Source organism: Salvia hispanica, chromosome 2, assembly GCF_023119035.1.
Source record: "Salvia hispanica cultivar TCC Black 2014 chromosome 2, UniMelb_Shisp_WGS_1.0, whole genome shotgun sequence".
In the NCBI taxonomy this organism is placed as follows: Eukaryota; Viridiplantae; Streptophyta; class Magnoliopsida; order Lamiales; family Lamiaceae; genus Salvia; species Salvia hispanica.
The window spans coordinates 18584213-18609516 of NC_062966.1; the positions used below are offsets into that span (position 1 = coordinate 18584213).

Sequence of the window (25304 nt, forward strand, 5' to 3'; positions counted from 1 at the left end):
CTTTCTCAATTATCACGTACTTCCCTCTTCTTAATTTGAAATGCATGGACAAAATATAGTTTAAAGCTTAATTAGACAATGTTGTTTTGCTCAACAATGTTTTATCCACGTGTTCTAAATTAATTGTGACATCAGCGCGTAATTCATCGAAAAATAGAATGATTGGATGATTACAAAAGTCTCAATCATACTTTATTTTTCAGAATTTAAAAAGTGTAGCACAGAATAAAATTTTATCCCTCTTTTATTATTTACTAGTATATGACAATTTGCCTCTTAAGTTATCTACATTGTCATTTGTTTCTCATAACTTTGAATATATTTCTCTTCACTAGTGACTCTAATTTCCATCCTTGCCTAAATTGATATGCCAAAGTACTATCTCCGTCCCACATTAAGTGTCACATTTTATCATTTTGGTCTGTTCCACAATAAGAGTCACATTTCACTTTTATTATAAATAGTAAGTAGTCATCACATTCCACCAATCAATTCCACATTCAATATGACACTTAATGTGGGGTGGAGGTAGTAATATTTTCAATATTGTATTTTAAATCAATAAATATTTTAGTACAATCTTCTAAATCTAATTAGAAATAGATCACATATATTGCAATAAAGAAAAATCGTCTTGAGTTACAGTCAAACTCGTCTTGTACACGTGATGTCAAATATTTCACCCCAATACCGCGTTTATGACAGCCTGCCTTTCTTCCTCTCTCTCCTCTTTAAATACTCTGTAACAGAACAAGTCAATCCAATTCCAGTTCATTATCTGGAAACGCAACTTGATCGATCACTACAACAAGAGGCAAGAGCGATGGAGCAATTCCTGAACGCGAAGATCGTCCGCCTGAAGAGCAGCCACGACAAATACCTCACCGCCGACGAAGACGAGGAGTCCGTCATCCAAGGCCGCGACGGATCCTCCAAAGCCTCCAAGTGGACCGTCGAGTTCGTCGAGAATTCCGACGGAATCATCCGCCTCAAGAGCTGCTACGGCAAGTACCTCACCGCCTCCAATCAGCCCTTCCTCCTCGGCATGACGGGCCGGAAGGTGCTGCAGACGCGCCCCGCCCGCCTCGACAGCTCCGTCGAGTGGGACCCCGTGCGGGATAAGGGCGCCGCCGTCAAGCTCAAGACGCGCTACGGCCACTTCATGAGGGCCAACGGCGGCCTCCCGCCCTGGAGGAACTCCGTCACTCATGACATCCCCCACAGGACCGCCACCAAGGAGTGGATCCTCTGGGAGGTTCATGTCGTCGATATCGTCGTCGCCAACTCGCCCCCGCCGCCGCTTGTGGTGGAGGACAAGGATTCTTACTCGCCGCCTGCCAGTTTCTCTTCCAGGCCGGCTAGCTTTTCCTTTTCCAGACAGCAGGTAATTAATTCAATTACTCATTTTTATATGGTTAATATTTCAATGTTTGGTGGAATATTGTTTGGATTTGCATGAAAAGAAATGCTAGAATATTCAAAAGTTGCAGCATCTATGCATATACTTTTAAATTAACACGCAAGTTGATTGAATATTCAAATCATGCATATATGCTTTTCCAGATAAGGATTCAATTAATATACTTTTAAGTGATCGCAATCTATGTTGAAAATAAAGAGTCTTGATGCAGAATTGGTTGGTAAATTTATATGTATTTTAACAATTATTCAGTCTATTTATTGAAATGGACGCTCACTGTGTAAGTTTTGTGCAGTCGCGTGATACTGAGCATAGCTCGCCTCCGAAGGGCAATGACGGAAGGCTAATATACTTCCACATTGCTGATGAAAACGGGAGAGTAGACGAAGGTTTTGAAGAGCTCAGCATTACGTTCAAGGGCACTGGAGTGGATGAATTAACCCAGAGGATGGAAGAGGAGCTTGGAATCGAGCGTATTAGTATATGTGCAAAAAGCCCCTTGAATGGGGACCTTTTCCCTCTTCGTTTGCAGCTTCCCCCCAACAACGCGACTATGCACGTCGTTGTGGTTCCACAATCATCATAAGGTACTACTATTACGCTCTAAATTAATCCCTTCTGCAACTTGTATTATTTATGACTAAGATAGTATGTCAACAAGTATCTCACTGGTTTTCTGCCTTGTGATGATGTAACAGTCTTTGGTGATGTTGGAGCAATTGGAAATTGTTCGCTGATTTCTGCAAGCGCTGCGTGTTTCTGTACATCCTACCTCAGCCTTCTTTCTCCACATGCTTGCAAAGAAAACTCAGATGCAGAAGGCATTATCTCTATACATATATATGTGCAAGAAGTATCATGTGTCTGATTAGCAGCTTATAGTTTGCTCTTATTCTTTATTCTTTGGCCCCTTTTTTGGAATGATTTTGTAGAGAATCAGTGTATTATGGTCTGAACCAGTGAAATTATGGCTAGTGAATATAATCAAATAAACATGGTGTGGGATTGATTGTTTATGAATATTGTTCGCTTATGAATCTTATGATACAATAATTAACAATGTGAAGTAATGAAAACATTACCAGAAATCCATGCAAGAACATGAGCCATTGCTGAAGCGATGGAAACGAAGGCGATCTCTGATGATAATCTCCACATTCATAACACTCGAGATCAATTTGATAAAATTGTGGCAGTCGTTGCATATGCGCAGATTCTTGAATACACGTACAGGCGCCGCCCCTGGCTTCGAGTTCAGCAGTGCGAAAGCTATCGCCAGCTTCTCGCTGTGCAGTCTGAGAGAATCCCCCTTCCCGTCTCGATCCTCATCGACCAAAGGCGCTTGCGACAAGTCATGAACATACCCTGCCATCTTCACCCTCTCTTCAATCCACTTCAAGAACTGGTAAATCTCTCTGCTACATGGATGCGTCGTGTCTCCTGCGAAAAACTCGTGAACGACACCATCCACCTCGACTGAGCTACACCCGGGTTCTTTATCAACACCCTTATCCATCATTAGTTTCCTGATCAATCCCACTTCATCCCATCGATTAGCGGATGCAAACACCCTTGAAAGAAGAACATAGGCTCCGCTGCTTTCGCCCCCATCGCCTTCCATCAGGCGCTTTGCCATTTCTTGGCTCAGATCGATCCCTTCGCCTTGCTTGCAGCTAGCGTCGAGAAGGCTCCTCCATATCACATCATCCGGCTTCACAGGCATGCTCGACACAATGTCAAGCGCTTCATCTATACGCCCCCTGCGTGCAAGGAGGTCGATCAGGCAGCCGTAGTGCTGCAAGACCGGCTCCACATTGTACTTGTTCGCCATCAAATCAAAGTATCTACGCCCCTCGTTAACCAAGCCTCTGTGATTGCAAGCGCTCAATACACCGACGAAGGTGATGGAGTTAGGCCGGAGATTGTCTTCGTTGATCATTCGATCAAAGTGCTCAAACACTCTCTCTGCTTCACCATGCGCTGCAAGCCCTAAAATTGCAGCATTCCACGAATTCACATCACGGCTATGCATCGATTCAAGTACTTGAAGAGCCATTCTCATCGAGCCGCATTTGTAGTACATCTCTATCAAAGAATTATTCACTAACACATCAAAACTGGGCTCGATCACACACTTATTCAATACATAAGCGTGCAGCCACATCCCCATGGATAATGCCCCCAAACCGGCGCAGGCATCGATCACGCTTTGCACCGTGTACCCGTCCGGCTCAAATGACGGAATCATCTTCGCAAACATTCTCAACGCTTCATCGAAATCTCCCGCTAGCACAAGCGCGTCGATGATCGCATTCCACGACACCAAGCTTCGCTCAGGCATTTTATCGAACACTTTGCTCGCATCCTCCTGGAGGCCACACGAGGCGTAGAAATGGATCAAACTGTTGCTCACGTACACATCGGATGCGAAGCCGCGTTTCAGAGCTTGCGCGTGAGCTTGTTTCCCCTGGCGCAGATCGAATAAAAAGGCGCAAGCTTTGAGCACGAACGGGAACGTGTGCTTATCAGGAAGCAAGCTCTCTTGTTCAAGGAGTTGTTGGAAGACGGAAAAGGCTCGCTTTTTGTGGAGCTTGCTGTGGGCGTAAGATCTAATTAGAGTGTTATAGACGAAGGTGTTAGGGTTTGGAATGTTCTGGAAGAGTTTCAGTGTGTAGATTAGATCTTGCAAGGCGGAAAAGTGAAGCAGCCTGCTGAAGAGATAGACGGTTTGGGGACTCTGGTGAGGAGGCGGAGCGGTGCGGAGGATTTTCGCGTGTATTTGTTTGAGGTGAGGGAGGGAAACGGTGGCGGATTGAGTTAAAATGTGGAGGACTCGGTAGTGATGGTGGTGGCGCGGGGCGGTGGAGAACTCAGCCGGTGGCGTGGTTGCTAAAATCATATCCATAGCTTCAACTTCATTTCCCGCGAATGCTGATTATTCCAACCACATTTAACTACCATACATCGGAATATTCGTAGGCCCAAACTGTTTGGGCTAAAATTAGAAAAATTACCTATTCTTACTGCCCCAATAACAACCCAATTGCTAAAATTAGAAGATTTCGATTATACCTCTGTCACAAAAATAGTCCATTTATTTTTGTTCATTTTGATCTTTCTATAGAAATTATGATCATTTTCTTTCTATATGACTATTTTTTGTAGATGAACGTAATATTAGTAATATTATTAGTTACGTTAGAGGTCATATGCGATTGAGATTTGAGATGACTCGAAACTCCTATATATTGATTAAATGGAACCGACGACTTATCAATTAAATTGAGCTTAATCACCAACTCGCGCGGGATCTTATTGTTATTGAGCTCAAGCTCAATCACTTTTGAGATTTCTTTGATTAAGGTTGAGTGGCTCATGAGCTAGTTCAACTCACTAATAATCATGTACTATAAAATATAAATTAAAATTGTACTGTCACAAATATAATTTCTATATGTTTTATTTACGATTTACTATGTTGCATGTTTACATTTTTCTAGGGTTTGTAATCTATACTCAAGGTGTAGACACCTTAGAGTTTGAATATATTTATTTAGAGAATATAAGTAGAAAAGTAAGCGACATCCATCATTAATGGAGTCATGACTCGTGATCATTAGGAAATAAACTAGCATATCCGAGTGAAATGAGAAGTTATAAAATCAAATTTCCTTCCTAAGTGATAACAATTGCAGTGCCAAGTACAGATATGTCTCTCTTACAAAAAAACATGTGGAACTCCCACCCCATACATTATACATAAATATAATAGTGACGAACGACAAATCAAACAAGTTAGTTGAGAGGTACACGATCACAAATCACAACACAATTATCAAAGATAGGATGTTTCAAGTTTGAATGCAATCATCAAAGACAGGATATTTCTCTTGCGTAGAAGTGTCCAAGTGTGAGGAGGCCCCCCCACAATTATAACACAACCATTATTGTTACTGCAATTGGATTATTTAGTCCACCTCCCACATTAAATTAAACCCATTAATTAACTCCTAAAATGGGCCCTATTTAATCCAATCACCCTCACCCTCAAGGCCCACGCAACTCCGACTAACCAACCACACGTACAAACGACAAAAATACTTACGGCGTCGTTTTAGCCACCTACCGACGCCACCAATTTGGTCATATTATGGGAATTTCAAGATTGGATGCAAGTAGTAGTGAATAAACATGATCTGATTTTCAGAGTGAATAAACATCAAAGTTAGATTGAAATGTTATTAATTTGTTCTTTTATATTGTTTGATAATAACATTATCTTTTCTTTTTTATCTAACTCATTTTATAAATACGTTATTCGCACGTCAAAATCATTTTCTTCTTTAATTTATTCTCATTTTTTTTGTCCAAATGAATTTCTGTTGACGTACTCATGTCATTGTATTGACATTTTTTACATAATATGTTGAATAATTATCAAAGTTATCGCATTAAGTCAATTATCAATTGATAATTACACTCCTAGGGCTGTGATCAATTGCTAACTTTTTTACGTTGCTAACTTGTTAACTCATCAATGCAGTGCATTAAAAATGTCAACATGATGATATTTAAATGTCAATACATAATTTTGTTGAACTTCAATATAGTGTGCTGATATTATGTGTTGACATTTTGATGTCACCGTATTGACATTTTTAATACACTATATTGATGAGTTAGCAGAGTTAGCAATTTAAATAGTTAGCATATAACACACCCCTACACTCCTATATATATATATATATACATAAATGTAATTATTCTCATCGTCCCAAGTTAATCGATATGTTTTTCTTCAACATGAGATGTAAGAAAGTTGTGTTAATGAGTTAAATGAAAAGAAAATAAAGTAAAAGACTATACATCGAATAATATTAGAATCCTACTAGAATGCTAACACTCCCTTTAACTACAACTAAATATATACTAGTAACATTAGATCATGGAATCAATGTACAAGATGAACACAACCTCGCGTATAAATACAATGAAAAAGAAAACGTCAATTAGGGGTCTTAATGTCACTATCAACTTATTACTAGTAACAAGTACACTATTTTCTTTCTCTTCAAAATATCTCCGAACTTTGAATTTATATAGCCATCACGTTTCAAACTATTTTGCAACACAAACATATCTCAAATTATGTTCAAAAGATAAAATTAGATAAAATTTTCGTGAATTTCATATACTTTTTTATAATCATTCGAATATTAACATATCGATCATACTATGTCATTGTAACACAAGCACAATGTGTAGTATTAAAATACATCAACATACTTATGTCACTGTTTTTATATTTTTAATATACTATATTAATATACGGTTTTATACCTTAAATACGATAAGTGTTATTATCCTTTTGATATAAATGATAAAATATAAAATTATTCGTGAGTCGTGACAACATAAAAGATCATTATATTACTAAAATTATATAATAGTAGTAACTAGTAATTAGCATTTGATTTCTACTCCATCATATTATGAATAGTAGTAAAATGCAATTTTATTGCCCACCAATTAATTGTGTCACACGCCTTAAGTTCTCAATTATTAAATTGAGATTACCACCTTTTCTATAATTTTTTATACTCTCTTGTCCTATAAAATTAAGGAAATTTTTTATTTTGGAATGTTCTAAAAAAATATCTCATTCTATTTATGATAACTTCTCTCATATTGAATCTCATTCTCCGTTAACAATATTATACTGTAATTATTTTTTCTTTCTAAATTTCTCTTATTTTACTAATTTTACATTAATTTTTGTATCGATCTAAATATCCATATTTTTATGGGACGGACCCAAGAAATATAATCAGACAAGATAAACAAATGACAGTAAAAACATGCTTCTAGATTTCATCAAAATTTTATATGGTAAAAACAGTCGGAAAACAAAGACATGGAAGAAGATCATAGTCCATAGATGAATAAATATATTCTTAGAAGAATATTAATAGTACTACATAAAATATATTTCTTTCCTTATCTATTTTATCTAGATTTCATCAAAATTTTATATGGTAAAAACAGTCGGAAAACAAAGACATGGAAGAAGATCATAGTCCATAGATGAATAAATATATTCTTAGAAGAATATTAATAGTACTACATAAAATATATTTCTTTCCTTATCTATTTTATCTAGATTTCATCAAAATTTTATATGGTAAAAACAGTCGGAAAACAAAGACATGGAAGAAGATCATAGTCCATAGATGAATAAATATATTCTTAGAAGAATATTAATAGTACTACATAAAATATATTTCTTTCCTTATCTATTTTATCTAGTTATTCATTCATACTCCGTAGTAAATACTCTGTTCCTTCACTATATATATGAAAAAATAATAACTTGGATTCAATTTGCAATAAAATATTGAACACAGTCTTGATCATCACGCCTGCAGTCGAGAATCCAGATCATCGCTTTGGCTCTTTCATTGTGTGGGTGAGTATCTCTTCCTCGCCTGTCACAAACCGTTAAAAATATCGCTACTTTCGCGTACCTTAGCGCATCACCCGCCATTCCGCTAGCCTGCGCATCTAGAACCCTATAAAAATCCTTCTTTATCAACATTTGATTTTGATAAAGCTTTTTTTGCAGAAGAGAAAGGGATAAAGGCGAAACCTTTAATGGGGGTCGATTACTACAATATTCTCAAGGTTTCGAGGAATGCGGCTGAAGAGGATTTGAAGAAATCGTACAGGAAATTGGCGATGAAATGGCATCCGGATAAGAATGCGGTCAACACTGAGGCAGCGGAGGCCAAATTCAAGCAGATTAGCGAGGCCTACGATGTGCTCAGCGATCCACAGAAGCGGCAGATCTACGATGTCTACGGTGAGGAAGGCCTCAAATCCAGTGTCCATCCGCCGCCGCCGAGTAGTGGCGACGGAGGGGGGAGGGGGTTTGAGTTCAGCCCTAGGGATGAGGAGGATATTTTTGAGTTTTTTTGGGGGTCCGATGCTGAAAAGGGGAAGAGCGGCGGTGAAAGGGTGAAGAAAGCGGCGGCGATGGAGAGTAAGCTGCCGTGTAGCTTGGAGGAGCTGTATAAGGGCTCGAGAAGGAAGATGCAGATAGCAAGAGTCGTGCTTGATGAGTCTGGGTTGGTACATTTTTCCACTTCAACAATCTGTTTTCTTTCAGTTTGTGTGTGTGTGTGATTGCATAATAATTGATATAATTTGATCTTAGATATTGTTTTAGAAAATTACTTAAGCCGAGGAAGGTGTTCGTTACGGGAATTGAGTGGTTTTCTGAATTAGTCTCGTCTTTCATGAACATTCCTCCTTCTTACCTGTTGATTAGTAGCTTCAAAATTTGGAAAGAATCGAATTCAGTCTTTTAGGTTAGATATTTGACCTATAAGTTTCAGAAAAATTATCTTTGTTTGGTGTTGTGTGGCTGCAAAATGCGTACACGTTTGCACCTCATGCTTTTGGAATACAATTAAACTGAGAGATGAATAGGTTGTTGGTGGTTATTAGTTACGTACGTGGAAGAAAATTCGAGTGCTTGTGTTTTTGTATTACTTGAATCCTTTTGTTCTTTAGCTTAATAAAGGACAGTTGGAGAGTCTTTAAATTACATCCATTTATGGTGCCTTAAGTTAATATGAGGTGTTTTATTCTGTTGATGCAGAATTGATACTCTATGCTTTTATTTCTTTTATCGATGCGTAATATTCTTTTTAGAGAGTCAAAAGTGTTTGTGGTTGTCTTTGAGTTATTGATTGAAACTCTGGAGAAGTTTCTTTTATAGCATACCTGGAAATAGTCGGAGAAATGTAAAGTAGAATTTTCTGATTCATGCAAGTATGCGACTAAGAAATTTTGGAAAAAGTGATTATTACATCGTGAACTGAGATTTATATTTGGATATTTGTTTTACTCTTTTCTCTTTCATGTTTCTAACTTCTGATGTCTTTTTTTATATTATCTATCTATTTTCACATTGATTGATTCGTGGTGCATGCAATCGGAATACTTTGGAAGCTTTAGCTTCTGTTTCATGTGCATGAATGCACTCTTTTATATTGACTTCATGTCCCTCATTTCAAAATTTAGGTGTGGCTTATGCATGAGTAGTTCCCCATTGAAACTATGATTAGTAACAGACCGTAACTAGTTTGCAAGTTTATGGAGGAAAATATTTGCCCCTCCTATTTTTAGCATTAATTTAAGCTTTGTGGTTGTAGCTTTTGTTGGCAGTAGATACAGGTTTTACAACTATACTTTTTGACATCGTTTCCAATTTTTCCCAATACCCTGTTTCACCGAACATTTGTTACTTCATTTTATGTTCTTTAACTATTATACGTTTATACTCCATTAGTAAACTTTCGAAAGATAAATTAAAGTAGATGGACGGTTAAATAGTTTCTTTTATTCTAGCGCGTGAACATCATCTGTGGGGTTGCAGGAAGATGATTTTCAAATTACAAACTTTCACGCTTGAGATTGCAACTTGTATTGGTTTAGTTTGGTTGCTATTTGATGCATATTTCAAAGTGTAGTGATGTGCAGTTTTATCATTGCAGTAAACCGGTAACTGTTGAAGAGGTTTTGGCTATAAACATCAAGCCTGGTTGGAAGAAGGGCACAAAGATCACTTTTCCTGAGAAAGGGAACCACGAAGCTGGTGCCACTCCTGGTGACCTCATCTTTGTCATTGATGAGAAGCCACATCCAGTTTTCAAGAGAGACGGAAATGATCTAATCATCAATCATAAGATCTCCTTAGTAGATGCTCTCACATGCAAGACTATCAACATAACAACCTTGGATGGAAGGGATCTACCTCTCAAAGTATCGAATGTCATCAAACCGGGACATGAAATGTTGATTGAAAACGAAGGGATGCCAATATCCAAAGAACCTAGCAAGAACGGCAAGTTGAGGATAAAATTTGATATCAAATTCCCTTCAAGGCTCACTGCGGAACAGAAATCGGATTTGAGAAGGATTTTGGGCAAGGCGAACGCGTAAGTTTAGTAATACTATAACTCTAGTTACAATTAACCTATCGAGACTAGATAATCTACTGTGCATAGTAGGAGAAATGTCCACTTCAGTTTCTTATTTATCTTCGATATTTTGAAGTATTTACCAGTTACATATTAGCACAGCTATCTCTGCTGTAAAATACTATCTGCAATGAGAAATCTGTATCATATAATAATTCCTCTTAAATGGAAAGCTCTTTCTTCATAGTTTTACATCTCTCATAGCTGTTCGTAAAGAAGATTGTGAGCCAAGATTATTGAAGTAATAAATATACTAGAATCTCTCTCAATAGCCATAAAGGCAAAGGTATTGATGCTCATTATATCTGATAGAAATTTAGAATCTGTGTTTCTCAATCTTGTTTTGGAGATCATCTTTCTTGGCTCCCACCACCTTATCCACTTGTTTTCCTTTCTTTATCAGTATGAAAGTCGGCATTGCTTGAACCCCGTATTCCTCAGCCACATCCTGTCACATTGTTTGTCACGAATGATTAGGATATTTTTCTTAAGGTAGTTTGATGGGTAAGAAAGACACAGCAAGTGAAATGCGTACATCTAACTCATCAACGTCGATTTTGATGAAATCCACTTCTGTATATTTCTCGGCGAACTCATTGATCGCCGGAAGAATCTGCTTACACGGCCCACACCACGTGGCTGTGAAGTCAACGACGATCTTCAAGAAACATAAACTTATTAGAAGACTGAAGAATGTTATATAAATACATCCCTATATATATTTACCAGTTTTGACGTCTGCTTTGCTGCTTCGAAATGGATTTTCCACTTAGCCGAGGAGTGGAATGCGATGACCTGGCCCTTCTTGGCTGGTTGAGGTTGCGTCGGCCGTGGCATTTGGTAGATTTGTTTTGGCGAGCCTTGGCCGTCATAAGCTGTTGAAACATTGGCTCCCATCTTGATGAAGATTTTCTTGAATCTGGCTAGTTATAAGAGTTTAAGGAGTGAAATTACTATGTTTGTGAATTGATGCAATGCTCTATTTATAGACACTTTGACACTGCAATGGTTTCTAGTTTTTTTATTACACACTTCATTGCCGAATATGTTCTTGTTGGGACCGTGAGCCATTTCCACCGCTGATGCTAATTGCGGCAAGATTTTATGCATTAACAAAAACCAATATAAAAAACCACACTGTTTCTTGAAGCTTGCTTCTTCATCACAATATTCCTTGCATCAAAACATATTTTCTCACCTAGTATTTTACAGTGAAGAATAGCCTTGAGTTGAGTGATGATGAGTGCAGATTTTAAAGTGTAAAAAGAATAATTTGAGTGGAGAAGTTGATTCTGCATTTGTTTCGTTTTTTTTTTTTTTGCTTTAGTTTTCGTCTCATTCTTCACATGACCATCCACAAATGCAACAAGTAACCTTCGATGATGAGACCCTAGCATCTTATTGGGCCGACATATACTAACCAATATGGAGTGGAACTCTATTCTCCAAAGGGTCTATTGTTCGTTCGTACGGTTAAATTTTAGTTCGTCCCACTTCAAAATTTAATAAGAAATTATCAATTATGTCAAGATAAAAAACTTAGGTCAAACTGTATCTGATACGTAATGCCAAAAAATCATAAGTAGACATCACTGTCAACAAATTGAATAATATCATTTATTCATAAGTAAAACAGTATTGTTTGATAAGAAAATATCATCAATATATTACGATTAAGCTTTTTAGGGAGGAATATATCCACTTTTTATGGCTTTTTTTCCAGTTGACTTTTTAAAGTTGCAAGACATCATATTTAATCAAATTTGACAATTTTTTCGGTAGTTTGCTCTTCTCTGATAAATATTGTGATTCAAATGATAATGTTTCGTTGCTATATTAATGCAACTGCTTTTGTGATTTGTGATTCCATGCAAAAGACGCACGTTCTTTTACTAATTATTTGCTTCTTTATAACTTTATATGATTCGTATACATCTTGAAATTCCCTATTTAAGGTGTGTGTATTTATTAGGCATAACATATACTCCTATTAGATAGAAAAAGGTGAGAACGTATGGCATATAACGTAATAGACCAAAATGAATTGATGAATTTATCTAGTTAGAACAAAGGGTGATAGAAATCATGAATATCAATTTGAAAAAGTATTAAACAGCCGTAGCTCTCTTGGTGTTCATATGATTTTGGCCACAAAAAAAGGGGTGACTCTTAGTAAAGGTAAAAGGTTTGTGTCCCCCATTAACATTGACTAGATAGTGGTATTAGTTTTGGTAATTCTCAAATTCGTCACTAATGACACCTCTCAACTGTGATTGTCAATTTATGATCGTTCTTAAAGCATCTACCAGTTAAGACTAAAGTAAATTGCACTAAGATTGCATCATGATTTCTAAAGTATGCTTATTTTATATCTGTGGATAAGTAGGGAATAAAAAACAATCTTGATTTGATTATGAAATAACAAGTTACAATTTAAAGTAGCAATCACCACAAAAATATCATAATCTTACCATTTCAGAGGAGATCACACAACATATGTTTGTGGAAAATTTGTACATGTAGTTGATAAGTTCTCTGTTCTCTCATATATGTTCACAACAATAATTAAGAATATCCTAACAAAACTGTAAATCATAAGCTCCCTACATTAAGAGGTGAGGATGTTTGGACCAACCCCATTTCAGACATTATACGGCCCTAGCCAAAAAAAAAAGAGATCATATGCCCAATATATAATATAGTACTATAGTTAATAGTACTACTTACTTTTATGGGGGGGACTTCTGAACCTGGACCTAAGGTGGTCACAATTCAGGCCACGCTGAGGGCCGGCCTAGCTTGAAGACGGTCAGTACAGCAATAATCATAGCAGCGATCCATACCTCTACCAATTCAGCATATGCTGGTATGCGGTATGCCCTTGATGAGATGCTCTCCATGCCCGTTTGCATATCCTCTGCAGCCACCACAACGATTTTTTAGTTCTTACACAGTTGCTCCTGAGATTCCATCTGCCTGAAGTTTTGAGGAGTTACCTGCTCAGTCTGCATATGGAGTCCTAATGTGCTTTCCACCTCTGATGCTTTCTGAATAAATTGAGCAGATATTCTTGTAAAATAACCCGACCTGAATGTGCTTTCAAGAATTTAAAGATAACCAGAACTTGACAAACTTCTCCAGCAAGGTCGGATTCATCTTTATAAATGCCATTGTCATTACAATTCTGCGGCTTCCTCCTGCAAGATACAAGGATTCATAATTGTGAGCAATGAAGGAAGATATTGCAAGGAATAGACATAGGTCTAATTTACTTTCATAGATTGCATAAAGAGAGAGCTTGCTTAAATACATGTGGATATAACAATTATTGGAGAAACAATACACAATCGACTTAGTCTAGCAACCAACTACAAAGTTGAATAACAAGATCTCCATCAATATCACAATATATAGGCAGCATATAACAACAATTTTTTCTTTTAAGTTGGAGGAGGGGAATGGGGATTGACCTACATATAATCCAAAACTAGCATTTGCTGGCAAGTAGAAGAGAATAAGGGACACAATTGATATGAACAAACTTGTATTTGGTTAAATAACTCCTAAGAAGAAACCGGAAAACTAATATTGACGACTAAATACACATTAAAGGTCACAAGGAAAATCAGCAGCCACCTAAGCAATGACACCCCAGAGATTATACAGTCAATTAATATCAATAATGTAGGCAATCTCAAGAAAAATAAACAAGATGAAACAGGATTCAACAGTAAGGAGCAGTCCAAACTGGAACAAGACAATCTTCCTATTTCAATACACATCTTTCATGGAATTCAACAATCATGATGCCTCAAAAAATAAACACACTTTTGAGGTACCAGATTACATGATTAACATTTTGACATTTAGACAAGATCCAGAAAGGAAGTCATTCGGATGCAATAATCTTTCGCCTAACTCTTTTTCGCTATCTGGGTTATTCTATTTCATTTTAATGTATCCAAAGGATGTCATATAATCAGCTACAGTTCTATATATTGCAAGTGAACTGTGATTATACATGTTGATCAGTAATAAAGAATATAGCGTCTCTCTACGCAAATGAATAAGACAAAGTACGAAGAAAATGGCCACTCCGAGGATGATGACAAGAATACGAACATGAAAAGTTACCAGGCAATAGCAAAGACCAAAGAAGCCTGTAGGTGCAAACTATAAACAAGAACATTAACTGAAACTAATTACTTTGGGAAATTTAGCAATATATAGAAATTAATTTATGGGCTTTCTCTCCAGAGGAAATTAAATCAAGATTTGAGCCAAAAGGCTAAGGTAAATAAATGCTCTTGAAAATAAATACTTTCATCTTTTACTAATCTAAAAATCTTCAGCAGATACATTTTAACCGAACAAGCAGTTTACACATGGACAATAGTGGCCAATAGAGTTCATGATGAAAAAAGTAGGTATACCTCTCACATGGCAACTCCAAAAATTTGTTTCGACAAAGAATCATCAAGGTGGGAGAAAGACAAATGTGGAAAGAAACAAGGTAATTTTACTGTGCAGATTAGCGCTTCGTAACCAGAACATGGAAAGCCACTTCAATATTGCAGCAAATATGGTAACTATACATCGATATCGCATGGGATGTCGAAAAAGGCTAACAAGATATTCAAAACCCAGGATGATGCATGTAACTCTTTTCATTTTCCTCAAACAAATCACCGACTCTGAACAAACTTTTGAATGGAAGAAAAGGGCATGCACATAAGTGCCGGATGCTTTTATCACCCTTGTCGTTCATATTCCCAACTTAGAAATTAGACCAAGCTATTTCTCCCTCTAAGGCTGTAATCCTAGCTTCGAAATTCAGGATACCATGCAACAGCCCCAAGGAACAACAGCTTAACCAAACATTTATGTGTCTAAATTAGTTGCAGTCACTTTCTATTTTTCTACTGATTGGCATCACTGACATTTTCCAGCAAAAATCAGGAAGACACTGAGACGTTGCATGCTAAATATAAATTGACGACACACGTGTCAGAGTATATGACCAATCAGACTTATGGTTTTCATCAAATGCTGGCATCAATTTGTGGACGGTATTCTCTGTTCCTGAAGAACTAAGATGTTCGAGTTCTCTTCTTTTGGATCCTGAAGCCTTTCACCCCGAGGTCAGTTATTCTACTCACACGGTTGCATCGGTATAGATAACATTAGGGTTTTATGTGTCACATTCAATATAACTGCACATGCACACTTTACTATACTAAATAATTTAGATTGTGATACTCTCCCCTGTTTTTTAAATTTTTTTAAGATGGTGATTATGCATGAAAGGTTTTCGAAAGGGGTAAAGTCCCTATGGAAGGTGCTAAAAGTTAATTATCGGCTACTATTTTCGCCTAGAAAAGCACATCACCAAGCCTGTTGGACAATTATGCATATCTATGCTACCATGATCTAGAAATGCACCACATTAAGGTTTTGAAGCCTACCTAACAAACTTTGCTAGAAGGCTTCCACATTTGTTCTGATCGAGTCTGTAAGTCAAACAAAGCATCAAAGGTCCAACCAAAATAAGAAGAAAACTTTAAAACTGAAAGCACGATCCAGGTCTAAAATGCTTGCAAATTATAACTTCAACACCCAACAAACTTCAATTTTCCGAGAGTGCAATGGGGCAGGTGTTGAGGGTGAGCTAGAACCATCTTCCTCGCTGTATGACCTAACAAATTAACATAAAAGGAAGAAGTGATTACAGTATCCACTGTGTAAAAATTCAGCCAACATGCCCAAATGGTAAACAATCAAAAGACTTTCAATCTAGTTAGACAGGATTATTTCCGTACTATTGGCCAAAGGAGAACCTAAACAGTTATTCAATCCATAAAAGTAAGATTCTACCTCTTGCTCAGATCCTGAAGCTGAGCCTTCCACAGGGCCAATGACACCAGCATGAGGAATTATAGAACGATGCAGCAGATCCTGAAAAGAAGTAAAATTTCCCACAGCTGCAGCCACTTGAATAGGAGCGATTATCTGTGGGGTTGTTGTGAAGTAGTCCGAAGCCATAATCTTGTTTAGCTTCTCTCTCAAGCCAGTGTCTAGAAAAACCCCAAGAATAGAGAAAAATACAAAAGTAAAAGAAGGTCCAAACATTTAGAGAAATTCAAGATGCTTTCAACCAAAAAGACATCTCCAGATAATCATAAGCAACCTAATTATTCTACACGAACAAGCAAAACTCTACTGCAAGTAAGTTATGGTGGTGCATAATTTAATTGGTAAAGTACATTCCTTGAAACTACAAGCCCTATTGAAAATGACAGTCCACGTCCAACAAGTTAAACTTCTCAGAAGGCTGAAGAAAGGACTATAAGATAGCAATAAAACAATCAAGCATAGGAGACTCACACTAAAGTAGGGAAAATCATTTCTTCCCAAGTTAAATCCTAAGACTACTTACCCTTGTAACAAAATAAGGAACTTAAATGAACAACAAATAGCAAAACTTATTCATAAACATTCAACAATAAGAAGCATGCGACTTTCTCAAAACAAAATATTCCATATCAGATAAAAGAACATTAAACTCCAGTGTATCAATGCAAATTGGTCTCCAAAAAAAATCAATTAGTTTATCAAAGCAAAGATTTTCACCAAACATATAACAACAAAAGGCATTAAACATACTACTCAATGCAAAATTAGAGAGGTAGGGCGAGAATTTGCATACAAGTGACACTGGAATTAGGCTGAATTGGGTGGTCTGAGTTGGAAAGCCACAGATTTGCACGCTCCACACACATTTTCAACGAGTCCTTGTGTGACAGGCGGGAATACGGTGGTCGCGAGGTGAGAAGATCCCCCAAGAGCGCAACCAAATCCAAATCAAAGTCGTTCAAGGGATCGCCAGCAGCGTCATCATCCGTCACGTAATCATACGAGAGGCAGCAGTTCCTCTCATGAGTCCTCCTCATAAAGTTGTCGTTAGCCATCGACAGAGTGCGGACATCAAACATGCTCCCAAAATACACCAATTTGAGCAGATCGGCAACAGCACCACTTTCATCACTCTTCTTTTCCTCTGATTGAGTCTCGGCCAGAGCGATCTGAATTTCCTGATCAACGGCCTGCAGGAGGGGCTGGCGGAACCTCTCTAACTCGTCGATAAGGGGCACGATGAATGACTTGGAACGGAGGGCTTCCTGCTGCTCTTTGTTGAGGGATTTACCGCGAGAGAGGGATTCCTCCATTTGCGATATGCGGTTGAGCTTTTTGCGCAGCGCGCGAATGCGCTTGTTGAGCAGGCCGAGGACAGGGCCGTCGGTGGCGGTTTCGGAAGAGTGAGATGATGGAATCGCGGCCATTGTTCGAGCGGAGAAAACGAGGAGGAGAGGGATTTTGAGAAGCGGTGAATGAGTGAATAATGATTCTAAAAGGCTAATAGTAATACAGTGGATGCTGATGCTGTCAAACTGTCAATACAAGTCAAATAAAGCACATTTCATTTTCTAGCATTTATTACGACTGCTCAAAAGTGGACCTATCAAATCTGCATCAGTGTATGCGATTTATTGCGGCGGAAAATGGTCTATTGACAAATAAGTTCTCCGTTATAAATCAAACATTTCTGTTTCGGCAATCCATTTTACTCCCTCCATTCCATAAAAATTGAGTCGTATTTCTTTTTAGTCCATCCCAATAAAGTTGAATCATTTCCTTTTTTAACTAAAGATAAAACATCTAATCACTATTACTTTATTCCATCATTTACTTTATTCTTTCTTATCTTTCCTAATTTTTTCATCTCTCCTATTTATTTAATATAAATTCTTAATCTCCGTGCCCAAAAGTTTTGTATCAACTTTTGTGGGACGGAGGGAGTATGTCCATTTTAGGAGTCTCAGTTGAATTTGACATATGTTGTAAGAAATACTCCATTCGTCCTAAGGAAGATGACCCCTTTCTTAGGCGGCACGGAATTTTATGCAAATTTATTTTGTGTGTTGAGAGGAAAGAGTAAAGTAAGAGAGATGGAATAAAGTAGAGATAAAAGTGTTTCCATTTTAAGTAATGAGTCATCTTAGTTAGGACAAACTAAAAAGGAAAGTGAGTCATCTTCAATGGGACGGAGGGAGTATAAAAGAAAGTTGCTGAAAAAAATAGTGGAATGTGGATCCTACTTTTATATATTAGTTTTATAATAAAATATGAGTGGAAAAAGGTGAGTGAAATGTGGGACCTATTACTAATTATGAAATATTCTAACCGGGACTCCTAAATTGGGACGGATGGAGTATTATTTTGTGAGTTAATGAGAAGAGAATAAAATAAGAGAAATAAAAAATTAGAGATGATGTTGTTGTCATTTTAAGAAACGTAAACTCAAAAGAAAAAAACGTTTCATTTTTAATGATACAATGGAGTAGTACTCTTCCTTCTCTATTTTTGGTCCACTTTGTGTTGGAAATGAGTTTTAAGAAATGAAAGAAAAGTGGGTTGAAAAAAATAGTGAAATGTACGTTCCACTTTTATATATTGATTTCTTATAAAATGTGATTGAAATGATTTAGAGGAATATGTGTTCTACTTAACATTTATGGTAAAAAAGAACAATAAATGAAGGATGAATAAAAATGGAAAAGTGAACTAAAAATGGGAGAAGTGGAAGACGAAGAGAGTAATTTTTATACTAGGAACACAAACGTTAAGTGCAGCGATAGATATAAATGTCAACAGAAGACATATGACATACAAATGTATTGACATTTATAGCATAGGTTAATGACATAGTACTCAGTTAACTACTCCCTCCGTCCCCGATTAAGAGTCACACTTTGATCGGACACGAGTTTTATGAAATATAAAGAAAAGTTGGTTGAATGAGTTAGTGAAATATGAGATCCATTTTTTTATATTAGTTTTATAATAAAAATGTGAGTGAATTGAGTTAGTGGAATATGAGACCTACTTACTATTTATGGTAAAAATGAAGTGTGACTCTTAATTGGGGACGGACCGAAATGGAAAAGTTGGACTCTTAATCGGGGACGGAGGGAGTATTTAAGATGGTTGTCAAATTAATAAGACCTTTATATATCTACGAGTGCGTTATATTGCTAATTATTTAAATTGCTAACTTTGCTAACTCGTCAATGTTTTGTACTAAAAATGTCAATACGGTGATATTAAAATGTCAACACATAATATCAACACATTATATTGAAGTTCAACTGTTGACATTTTAATGTCATCGTATTGACATTTTTAATATACAAAATTTATGAGTTAGCAAGTTAGCAACTTAAGAAAGTTAGCAATTGATCACATCCCTATATATCTAATATCTATATATCTATATCATTTGTAGTAGAATTATCTACTTATAGAATCTTGTAAAATTCTCTATACATAGATATTATCTAATAAAAATATGTAAGTTTTTATAGAAAAAAAAACTAGATACGAATATAAAAAAAATAGAGTAGATAATTCTACAATATATGAGCAATGGCTATATATATATCCTTCCATATTTCAAAAAAAATAAAAATCTTCTAAACACAATAATTAGTCCAAGTGCTCTTTTTTCAATATATGAATAGGTGTGTTGTTTATTAGTCTCCATTAACACATTGATAGCACTGCAATTGCAGTTCATTTGAGCTAGGCTTGTCGAAACTCGAGAGGGGACTCAATAGTAAAATACATGCTCCATAATAACTCAATAATAAACATGTCGTCATATGATAAATCAATTTTACAAGACATTAGTATCAAAAGTACTTGTGAATCAACCAACAAATTAATCACAATAAATCATTGGTAATTAATCTTTGCTTTTGATAACTTTGAACAAGTTATAACCTTTTTACTTAACAAAGAAAGACCTAGGATCTCTTTTAATCATAAGATCCAATTTATCATGTTACCAACCCAAAAGTTTGTTCACCCAAAAATTTGTTCTTGAAAAATAATTAGACAAAAAATAGACAGTCTCAGAATGAGTGGCTACAGAAGCAAGACCACATACAAGTGTTAATACTTTTAGCCACTTACAGGAAAAGGCACGGTCTATTGTTTGTAACATCCTTGATCAAAATATGCATCATTTTATATTTGATGTATTATATTGTTATTTGCATTATAAATATATTAATTAGATATTATAGAGATTAATAAACTGAAATTCATCCATAATTAATTATTTATGATTTATAATGTTGAATATTTTTAATAAATAGATAATTAAGTGTACATGTGAACGTGTGATTATGTGCATGAAATAAAGTAATTGTGTGCATGTAATATTGTTTTTATATATGCACGTAATTATGTACTATATAATATATATATATATATATATATATATATGCATACATGAATATGAATATTAGGATAAGGACTCACTATGGAGCCACACGTGTAAATTTATAATTATAAATGGAATAGAGTTACGTGGTGGAAAGAAGATAGGAATACACTTCCTTATTTAATATAAATGGGAGTCGGTTTATGGAGGATAGGAAATAATATAAATAATAATCATAGGGAGGGGGATGAGTTTAGCGAGGAGGGAGTCAGAGAGTAAAAAAAAAACAAAGGAACTTTTGGAAGAAAAAGAAAAGCGAGAGGGTTGGAATTGAGAAGAAATTCACGTATATTTTCGGTTTCGGGATTGATGGCTATGGAACAGGAGATGGAATCAAAAACTCGGTTAGATTACATGTTTCAATCAGGTGTGTATAAATCACACTTTTAGTTTTACATATTTTATGTGATTAATTGTTATGTGTTAAATTGGAGTTAATATTTGAATTATATGATGTGATACTGATATGATATGTGTTTAATTATGATGATAGGGATATATGCTTGCTGCAATAAATAGTATATTAAATTGGAATTATTGAGTGGAATATGATATGGATATGTGATTGGTGCAATAGATATGTTTTGCATATGGTATTGGAATTAATTGAATCATTTGATTAAAGAGGATATGTGATAGTCATGTCTTGGATCTGAAATCACAGTGGACATATTGGGACCTTCGGGTCAATCATATTGGGACCTTCGGGTCAATCATATTGGGACCTTCGGGTCAAATCATATTGGGACCTACGGGTCAAATCATAGTGGGACCTTCGGGTCAAATCATAGTGGCATATTGGAAATCCCGGGCAGATACTATGCTTGAACTATCACAGAATAATAAACTGAACAAAGTGGCATGTGCATATGTATATGGAATTATTTTTTTAAATATTGTTATATATATTAGTTAAAGAATATGTTTGATGTTTGGGCCGTGGAATTAAAGGTAAGATTTATATACACTGAGTTGTGGCTCATATAAACCACTAATATTTTTCAGGAATAAGATATCAGTGAATTTATTCGTTGTCATACGTCGTAGGAACTGCACATGTTATCAGGTTTGGCGGCTGACGCATTTTTGGCAACCTTCTCCTCCTCGTCATTTTTGCATATAGATAAATACTATATAGTATAAAGAGTGGTGAGAGGGTGCCACTATAATTTAGAATGTTTGTAATATGTACTTGACAAATAGTGGTTTTTGAAATTATATAATATGTGCGCTTTATATACTCGAAATGTGGTTATTTGTTTTAAATACTTGAATTTATTTATAATAAGTGCATAAGCCATAAGCCAGCTAAAGATACAGATCCGTTGAAGAATTATGACATTGATATTGGTTTAATGGTATGCTTTTATCTATGTTATAGACATATTCTCTACATTGTGTTGAAATGCTTTGTATGTGTAGTTTAATTTAGTTATTTATATATTTTGCAGAAAGATATGTTCGAAGCATACTTCATAGAGAAGAAATTGCTAGATCTTTCAAAAAATATAAACAAGTCTTCATTCAACTTTCTGAATTTAGAATGGGCGACAACCACAAACATAAAGGACTGCGGTGTCTATTTGATAAGGCACATGGAGACCTATGTTGGGAAAAATGGCAGTGATTGGGATATCGGCTTCTCTGCGCGTAGTCTGAAGATTATCCAAGTACTCAGGGGAAGGTATTGCTGCACGATGATTGCATCAATTTACAATAACCAGAGATCACCAATGTTACAATTGGCTCATGATTGGATGGAAGCAAACATGGACAAACTGCTTAAGCTAAACAACAAATACAAGAAATTGTTTAGTTGTAGAAAGAGGAAGTGAACAAAAACTAATTTTAATGTTTGATGTTAACTTATTTTTTGGATTGGATTTAAAATGATTATTATGCATTCTGACTTGTGAAATTAGCAACTTTATGCTAATGTTGTTAACTTTCTTGTTTTGGGATGGATTTCAAAACAACTACTATTGTGGTTTCTTACTTTTGAATGAATGTATATTTTCTGTTAATTTTATTATGATTCACATGACTTATTATTATTGTTGACATGACTTATAATTGTTATTGACATGACTCATAATTGTTGTTGACATGGTTCTATACGTACTAAAAATAGTAAATAATATAGTTAACACGGCAATACCAATATAGATAAAAGCATACCATTAAACCAATATCAAGGTAGTAATGGTTATCTGAACAAACTGGGAAGAAGACATGTATGACATGAAAGATAAAATTATATTCATAGAATACTTGTTCATATTCTAACATAGATATTATTGTTAGATCTTATTACCAAATCAATTTTTCTCCAGTTGAAATCTGGTCTTCTTTCAACCTCATTATCTATCTGAGAAATGAAATTTCTCTTTGCTGTCAAAGCATCCCAATTTTCCTGCTGATTTGTTACATTGAAGTTCTGCATTTAACATGTTTGGTTAGGGAGACATCTGACTCAAACAGTTTACATATAATTTAAGATTACTTACACATGGAGATGTACTCATAAAAAGCGTGAAAGTGATTATGTTGGCCTTTCATTTTCTCCGTTGTTCAGGTGTGAAGCCCATGCGTTAATTACACCCACATTAATTTCTACATGGGGCTTCAGTGATAAAAACAATTCCTTGGTCGCCCAAGTAAAATCATCTTCATAAACGCATGCATTTCTGAAATGAAGTTATACAAATTACATATGAAAAATATTCATAAAGTATGTTTACTGCATAGAAAACTAAAAATACTTTTAAGATCAATGAAATAATTAAATAATGCATACTCATCTGTTCCTTCTGTTTCTAGTATGTAGTAGTAGACAGTTCTTTCATAAGTTTCCAGGTATGTTTTTGTATCTACAGCTCTTATGTCAACTGGAGAGCCTAGGAATGGGTCGGAATGCGTTTTATCATCATGACCTTTTTAAACTAGCTTCTGGCAGTGGAATCGCAGAGAATGGAACAACAGTCTTCTGTCAGTGCAAATAAAATTCATGTTAGTTTCAATTAAAAATCATGTCAACTATATATACTAGTCATGTCAACAACTAGTATAATTATGTCAAGTATGGTGCATATCATGTCAACAGCACATACGATTTATGTAAATTACGGTACATACTATGTCTGCTAGACACAGAACCATGTCAACAATAAATAAAATTAATGTCAGCAACAATTATAAGACATGTCAACTACATGGATAAATCATGTCAATAATAATTATAACCAAATCTAAACCACAATTTCAAGCAATTTTAACAACAATTCAGTCATTTTTTAAAACCAATATACTATTTAATCTTAGTTTTAGTTACTTTACTTTAACAATATTCTCTTCTTTCTCTTTTCCTTTCTCCTGTTGCTTTGCTTTGTTCATTTCAACATATGCGTCATCCATTGGACCTGCACCTGGTGTTGAGATAGGAGAGGTTGATTCACTATTGTCATCACCCACTGTGTCTTCTTTTGTTCCTTCATCTTCTTTTTCTTCAACAGCCTATTAAATTAGTAATATATAATTAATATCAAATTAATTCTAAATACAAAAGATGAGATTTGGCTCACCCCTTTAGGATCAGAAACTGGCGATGTAGGGATAATTACTCTGTTTCTTTCTCCTGCCAACTGCTTTTAACTTAGTTTTATAACGTTAGTATCTAAATTATAGGAGTAATCTAATGTCAACTCAAAGAAACATATGTAAACAAAATGATGTACTTACTTTATTAACGAGATGTCTGTATCTGAAAGTTGGAAACTCTGTCAAATCTTCAAGTGCTTCCTTTTCCTTTTCAATAGTAACTATTGATTCAATGATTGTTTTCCAGTTATCAAAATTATCAACCTTGTCTTCAAGGAACGTGGACAAATTAACAAACTTTTCGTTCACAGATTCAATTGGACTTGTTTGGCTTCCAAGTGCAGATCTAGCCATATCACACATCAATTCGGAAGCAAATTTACTTTTGATGTGTGAGGGAGCTTCTGTAAAGGCCCTGATAAGATTCATCTTCCCATAATTCATCATAAGAATGTTTTTCTCTACTTTCTGCAGGAATTCTTTTGGGAGTAGATTCAGGGAAGACTCAACACCATTGTCATCAACATTAGAACTTTTTTCTTGAGGCAACTCCTCATCCTCCTCGTCCTCCATCTCCTCTTCCTGTTCCTCGTCCTCATTCTCCTCTTCTTGTTCTTCCTCCTCCTCCTGATCCTCTTCCTGCTCCTCCTCTTGCTCCAGGTTATGGACATATCTCTTCTGGATAAGTCCCAAACCAAATTTTCCTGCATCTATCTCCTCATTTTCTCTATCTTGCAAATGTTGACTTGTCCACCCATACATATGTATGTTTTCTACAGCCACTCTAATAAGCATACAATATGTCAATATTATTATGTCAATACCAAGCACAATTAACAGAATTATTTCATTAGATATCAATTGTGTGTATATTACTAAAATTATTTCATTAGATATA

General features: G+C 35.7%; 6 protein-coding genes and 1 long non-coding RNA gene across 18 annotated transcripts in view; 3 read left to right on the forward strand and 4 right to left on the reverse strand.

Annotated features, from left to right (window-relative positions):
* Window positions 1–741: 741 nt before the first annotated feature.
* LOC125205486 lies at window positions 742–2436 on the forward strand. The gene is made up of 3 exons (XM_048104456.1): window positions 742–1384; window positions 1716–2007; window positions 2119–2436. Exons 1-2 carry the CDS (start codon window positions 824–826, stop codon window positions 2004–2006), a joined length of 852 nt encoding a protein of 283 aa, XP_047960413.1. The 5' UTR covers window positions 742–823; the 3' UTR covers window position 2007; window positions 2119–2436.
* Window positions 2402–4506, reverse strand: LOC125205485 (pentatricopeptide repeat-containing protein At1g59720, chloroplastic/mitochondrial). The gene has a single exon (XM_048104455.1). It carries the CDS (start codon window positions 4323–4325, stop codon window positions 2499–2501), a length of 1827 nt encoding a protein of 608 aa, XP_047960412.1. The 5' UTR covers window positions 4326–4506; the 3' UTR covers window positions 2402–2498.
* Window positions 4507–7752: 3246 nt separating this feature from the next.
* LOC125205886 (dnaJ homolog subfamily B member 4-like) lies at window positions 7753–10650 on the forward strand. Its single transcript, XM_048105060.1, has 3 exons — window positions 7753–7886; window positions 8043–8544; window positions 9979–10650. Exons 2-3 carry the CDS (start codon window positions 8072–8074, stop codon window positions 10424–10426), a joined length of 921 nt encoding a protein of 306 aa, XP_047961017.1. The 5' UTR covers window positions 7753–7886; window positions 8043–8071; the 3' UTR covers window positions 10427–10650.
* LOC125205887 (thioredoxin H-type-like) lies at window positions 10605–11427 on the reverse strand. Its single transcript, XM_048105061.1, has 3 exons — window positions 11191–11427; window positions 11000–11122; window positions 10605–10912 (listed from the first exon to the last, which is right to left on the reverse strand). The coding sequence occupies exons 1-3, from the start codon at window positions 11359–11361 to the stop codon at window positions 10781–10783; spliced, it is 426 nt and encodes a 141-aa protein (XP_047961018.1). The 5' UTR covers window positions 11362–11427; the 3' UTR covers window positions 10605–10780.
* A 1482-nt stretch (window positions 11428–12909) lies between these two features.
* LOC125205908 lies at window positions 12910–17867 on the reverse strand. Of its 10 annotated transcripts, none has more exons than XM_048105110.1 (6): window positions 17171–17867; window positions 16339–16538; window positions 16090–16159; window positions 13598–13661; window positions 13461–13511; window positions 12910–13381 (listed from the first exon to the last, which is right to left on the reverse strand). In XM_048105110.1, the coding sequence occupies exons 1-3, from the start codon at window positions 17802–17804 to the stop codon at window positions 16133–16135; spliced, it is 861 nt and encodes a 286-aa protein (XP_047961067.1). In that variant the 5' UTR covers window positions 17805–17867; the 3' UTR covers window positions 12910–13381; window positions 13461–13511; window positions 13598–13661; window positions 16090–16132. The 10 variants fall into 10 exon arrangements, with proteins under 10 accessions (XP_047961067.1, XP_047961062.1, XP_047961066.1 ...); XM_048105105.1 differs by adding an exon at window positions 15930–15974 and having other exon boundaries at window positions 13461–13661; XM_048105109.1 differs by having other exon boundaries at window positions 16073–16159.
* Window positions 17868–20926: 3059 nt separating this feature from the next.
* Window positions 20927–22683, forward strand: LOC125208041. 3 transcript variants are annotated; one of them, XR_007174051.1, is made up of 3 exons: window positions 20927–21176; window positions 21815–21875; window positions 22261–22683. It is a non-coding gene; the product is annotated as an uncharacterized LOC125208041 (long non-coding RNA). The 3 variants fall into 3 exon arrangements; XR_007174050.1 differs by lacking the exon at window positions 22261–22683 and having other exon boundaries at window positions 21815–22047; XR_007174049.1 differs by lacking the exon at window positions 22261–22683 and having other exon boundaries at window positions 21857–22047.
* Window positions 22684–23735: 1052 nt separating this feature from the next.
* The window catches only part of LOC125206405 (rho GTPase-activating protein gacV-like), a 1950-nt gene continuing 381 nt past the window's right edge, over window positions 23736–25304 (reverse strand). Inside the window, exons 2-3 of the mRNA XM_048105662.1 lie at window positions 24548–25179; window positions 23736–23795 (exon numbers count right to left, since the gene is read on the reverse strand). Coding sequence (XP_047961619.1) covers window positions 23736–23795; window positions 24548–25179 — 692 coding nt within the window. The remainder of the gene's footprint in view (window positions 23796–24547; window positions 25180–25304) is intronic.

Coding starts and splice junctions, on each gene's coding strand:
- LOC125205886 (XM_048105060.1), top strand. CDS start 8,072: ATGGGGGTCGATTACTACAATATTCTCAAGGTTTCGAGGAATGCGGCT. Junction 8,545..9,978: donor GTCGTGCTTGATGAGTCTGG/GTTGGTACATTT, acceptor TTATCATTGCAG/TAAACCGGTAACTGTTGAAG.
- LOC125205485 (XM_048104455.1), bottom strand. CDS start 4,325: ATGGATATGATTTTAGCAACCACGCCACCGGCTGAGTTCTCCACCGCC.
- LOC125205486 (XM_048104456.1), top strand. CDS start 824: ATGGAGCAATTCCTGAACGCGAAGATCGTCCGCCTGAAGAGCAGCCAC. Junction 1,385..1,715: donor TTTCCTTTTCCAGACAGCAG/GTAATTAATTCA, acceptor AGTTTTGTGCAG/TCGCGTGATACTGAGCATAG.
- LOC125205908 (XM_048105110.1), bottom strand. CDS start 17,804: ATGGCCGCGATTCCATCATCTCACTCTTCCGAAACCGCCACCGACGGC. Junction 16,539..17,170: donor GCCTAATTCCAGTGTCACTT/GTATGCAAATTC, acceptor GGGTTTTTCTAG/ACACTGGCTTGAGAGAGAAG. Junction 16,160..16,338: donor CTTCAGGATCTGAGCAAGAG/GTAGAATCTTAC, acceptor TTAATTTGTTAG/GTCATACAGCGAGGAAGATG.
- LOC125205887 (XM_048105061.1), bottom strand. CDS start 11,361: ATGGGAGCCAATGTTTCAACAGCTTATGACGGCCAAGGCTCGCCAAAA. Junction 11,123..11,190: donor CAAAGCAGACGTCAAAACTG/GTAAATATATAT, acceptor TGTTTCTTGAAG/ATCGTCGTTGACTTCACAGC. Junction 10,913..10,999: donor TCGACGTTGATGAGTTAGAT/GTACGCATTTCA, acceptor ACAATGTGACAG/GATGTGGCTGAGGAATACGG.